The sequence below is a fragment of the Halyomorpha halys genome, unplaced genomic scaffold (genome assembly GCF_000696795.3).
Source record: "Halyomorpha halys isolate HHAL.00 unplaced genomic scaffold, Hhal_1.1 Scaffold351.1, whole genome shotgun sequence".
Taxonomy (NCBI): domain Eukaryota; kingdom Metazoa; phylum Arthropoda; class Insecta; order Hemiptera; family Pentatomidae; genus Halyomorpha; species Halyomorpha halys.
Genome location: NW_027109375.1, coordinates 158,877 through 163,234, shown reverse-complemented (window position 1 = coordinate 163,234; position 4,358 = coordinate 158,877). Strand labels below are relative to the sequence as shown.

General features: G+C 26.9%; 1 protein-coding gene across 1 annotated transcript in view; it reads right to left on the bottom strand.

The window, feature by feature from the left end:
- Positions 1-2,244, bottom strand: part of LOC106681610 (Krueppel-like factor 15) — a gene marked incomplete in the record, with an annotated part of 14,432 nt that extends 12,188 nt beyond the window's left edge. Inside the window, 1 exon segment of the mRNA XM_024363921.2 lies at positions 2,152-2,244. Coding sequence (XP_024219689.2) covers positions 2,152-2,226 — 75 coding nt within the window.
- Between the last annotated feature and the right edge of the window lie 2,114 nt (positions 2,245-4,358).

Sequence of the window (4,358 nt, the reverse complement as noted above, 5' to 3'; positions counted from 1 at the left end):
ATGTATTATAATGTACAGTTGTAAATAACAATAAATAAATATTTTTAAAAAAATCAATACCGTGAACAATCATTGAACAAAAGTTTGTTGTCTAACGTGACTCGGAAGCGGATTCGGCAATAGGGATAAGAGTAACGATATGTTGTACATTTTCTCTTGGATTTATACATATTTAAATCTTTTTATAATAAATATGTATATGTTTTAGTCATATATTTATGTATATATATTGACATTTTTATCACATAAAAATATCATCACCAGATATGAGTCTCGCGTGAACTAGTAATATAAGAGCCCGGTAAAAAAATAGTTTGTTATTTCACCCCAATTTTTTATTATATTAATGAAAACTATGTATAATTAATAGTCAAAATTTATGAGTCTGTCAAATATAATTAGGGGGAATAAAAAATGGTGGCTGTTTCAAAACTTTAAATAAAATTAATTTTTCTTTAAGAGCTCCATATCTTTAAAACAACTAACAACAATAGAAATAATAGAAAATAATTTAAAGTAGAGTAAAATTTCTAAACTGTGTGCACTAGTAGAGCTATTTACGTCCAATAGTTCCCGAGATACAGTTTATTAAAAAGCAACATTTCATAACAAAATAATGAAAAACCAGCAGTAAGTGAATTTATTTTGAGAAAACTATATCTAAAAAATCATTCGACATACATATGTCTATTAGCACTTAAATCAAAGATAGTTTAATGTACTAGAAAGTAGTTAATGATACTTATTTTCGTTGGAGTAGTGGCTTTCATATTGGCTAAAATAAATTGATTTCTAGTTGTTCGGACAAATTTTCATATGCAAAAATTCATAAAAACTACTACCCTTACCAAAATTTAAGGGTAATAAACTAATTTATAGTGAGTTAAACTAGTTTTATTATGAGTGTTGGCAGAGGCTGTACGTCTTATGATACCTGAGAAGAGATTTTTTCATAATTAAAAAAATTAGTCCAAACAACTATAAATCAATTTATTTGAGCAAATATCATGAAAACTATTACTTCTACGAAAATAAACGTCATACTAATTTATATCTCATTAAACTAGTTTTAATTTGAGCGCTAATAGACATCCATACGTCCAATGGTTTCTGAAATAAAGTTTTTCATAAATCTAACCTAATGTCCGAACAACTATAAATCAATTTATTTGAGCAAATATCGTGAAAACTACTACTCCTACGAAGATAAAGGTCATAAACTACTTAATAGTGCATTAAACTAGCTTTAATTTGATTGCTAATAGACATCTTTACGTCGGATGGTTTCTGAAATAAAGTTTTTCATAAGTTTGATTATTCTCCAAACAATTATAAATCAATTTATTTTAGCAAATATCATGAAAACTACTATTCCTACGAAGGTAAAGATCATAAACTACTTTATAGTACATTAAACTAGCTTTAATTTGAGTGCTGGCAAATATCTGTACGTCCAGAGATTTCTGGAATGAAGTTTTTCATAAGTTTGATTATTGCCCAAACAATTATAAATCAATTTATTTTAGCAAATATCATGAAAACTATTATTCCTACGAAGGTAAAGATCATAAACTACTTTATAGTACATTAAACTAGCTTTAATTTGAGTGCTAATAGACATCTATACGTCTCATAGTTCTTGAGATATAGACTTCTTAAAATAAATTCACTAACTACTAATGTTTTAGTACATTTTTATGAAATGTTGCTTTTAATAAAGATATATCTCGAGAACTACTGTACTTAAATAGCTCTATCAGGGCTCATATTTTAGAAAATTTACTCTTCTCTAAATGATTTTCTCTTAGGTTTTCTAGTGTTGTTTGTAGTTTTAAAGATATACAGCTCGGAATGAAAAAATATTTTTTCTAAGGTTTTGCAACAGCCGCCAATTTGTATTCCCCCTACCTATACTTGGCAGATCAATTTTGACTAGTAATAAAATAAATGACTTTTTTCTCCTCTTGGGCTCTTGTACTATAATTAGCCTTGTATGTAAGACCACTCTATATTTATAGTTGAAGGTATCCCACGACTTGATTTCCAGTACAATAGTTTGTTATTTACTTTTATAATAAATTTAAAAAATAAACCATTTTGAAACGTCCTATTGATTCTGGTAGTTTTACAATTAGTCAATAGTTAACTCACCATTATTCGCCCTAGTTTCCCGAAGAGGAGATCCCGTACTACTGACTCCAGAAGACACGTACCATCCGACGACATCACAATTCTCTCGGGACATGGCACATGGTTTACATATCTCTAACAAAAAAACGTTCTGGCATCTCGCCCTGATTGTGACTCTTACAGCTTATCGCCAGCTAATTACGGTCGCGGACTCTAAGTTGTAAATATTTACTATTATATTTTTAAAAAAAGAAAAAAAATCCATGAACAAATGACAATGAACAAATTCTTCTAAGAAGAATATAAACGGACAATCAAAGGCACTTCACAAAAGTGTTTCCAAAAGATTAGTTGTCTATTAGCACTCAAATTAAAGCTAGTTTAGTGTACTATTAAGTAGTTTATGATCTTTACCTTCGTAGGTGTAGTAGTTTTCATGATATTTGCTAAAATAAATTGATTTATAGTTTTTTTCGGACAATAAGTTTGATTTATGAAACACTTTATTTTTGAAACCATCCAACGTTAAGATGTCTATTAGCAATCAAATTAAAGCTAGTTTAATGTACTATAAAGTAGTTTATGACCTTTATCTTCGTAGGTGTAGTAGTTTTCATGATATTTGCTCAAATAAATTGATTTATAGTTGTTTGGACTAATGTTTTTAATTATGAAAAAATCTTTTGTCAGGTATCATAAGACGTACAGATGTCTGCCAACACTCATAATAAAACTAGTTTAACTCACTATAAATTAGTTTATTACCCTTATCTTGGTAAGGATAGTAGTTTTTAAGAATTTTTCATATGGAAATTTGTCCGAACAACTAGAAATCAATTTATTTTAGCCAATATGAAAACTACTACTCCAACAAAGATAAGTGTCATTAACTACTTTCTAGTACATTAAACTATCTTTGATTTAAGTGCTAATAGACATATGTATGTTTACTAAAATTTACTCTACTTTAAATTATTTTCTATTATTTCTATTGTTGTTAGTTGTTTTAAAGACATAAGGGCCCCGAATGAAAAATTAATTTTATTTAAAGTTTTGAAACAGCCACCATTTTTTATTCCCCCTAATTATATTTGATAGACTCATAAATTTGTACTATTAATTATACATAGTTTTCATTAATATAATAAAAAATTGGGGTGAAATAACAAACTATTTTTTTACCGGGCTCTTATATTACTAGGTCACGCTAGACTCATTCTAGTGATGCTATTTTTCTTAAAAATGTCAATATATCTGCATAAATATGTGTTTATTTCTATATAAATATATTACTAAAACATATAAATATTTATTATAAAAAGATTCAAAAACGTATAAAATATAAAAACGTATAAAATATACCGTTAAAAAAGTACAGGAGACATATAAAACAAAAATGAAACAAAAAAAAAATGAAGAAGAAAGTAGAGATTAAATAAACGTCGTGAAAGAATAAATATAAATAAGGGTTGCGGTAAAAAAAGAACAAATAGTTTATAACTATTTAATGTCGACTTTCTTCCCACTTTGCTGGGCTTCATCTGGGCTAAAAAGATACAAAAAAACAACTAAGAACATTAGAACAATAAGGTAAATTAAGGTTGGATAAATATGTAAAAATTAAGTGATAAAATTATATATAAATAAAGGAAGGAAGACATAAAATAGTATTAATATAAAATAAACAATGATAAGAATGACTTACTTAACTATGAATTACGTAACTATGGTAAGAATAAAATATACAGTTAAAACAGTACAGGAGACATATTTAAAACAAAAAACATGAAGAAATTAGAGATTAAATAAACGTGAAAGTATAAATATAAATACAAATAATAATGATGATAATAAATGAGCAAAGAACAAATCAAGACCACCTACCTGTTCAAAGCGAAAGGTTGAACAGAAGGGGACAATAAAACAGAAGCGTGGAGGAGTGGGGAGGAGGTGGCCGTTTAACGGTTATATTTCTATTTCAAATACGTCGCGTATACAGGAAATTTTCCTAAAAGATAACAAAAAAGAAAAAAAAATAAAAGAAAGATACAGAAATATGATTATAATAATAACTATAATAATTTTCTAATTTAGGAATAACTAAGTAAAAAAAAGAATAATACATATCGTTACCAATAATACGATATATATAATATATATACATATTTGATATAAATAATTATTTTTAATCCTACAACTTAAGTTCAAAAGGATAATTATTAGTTAAA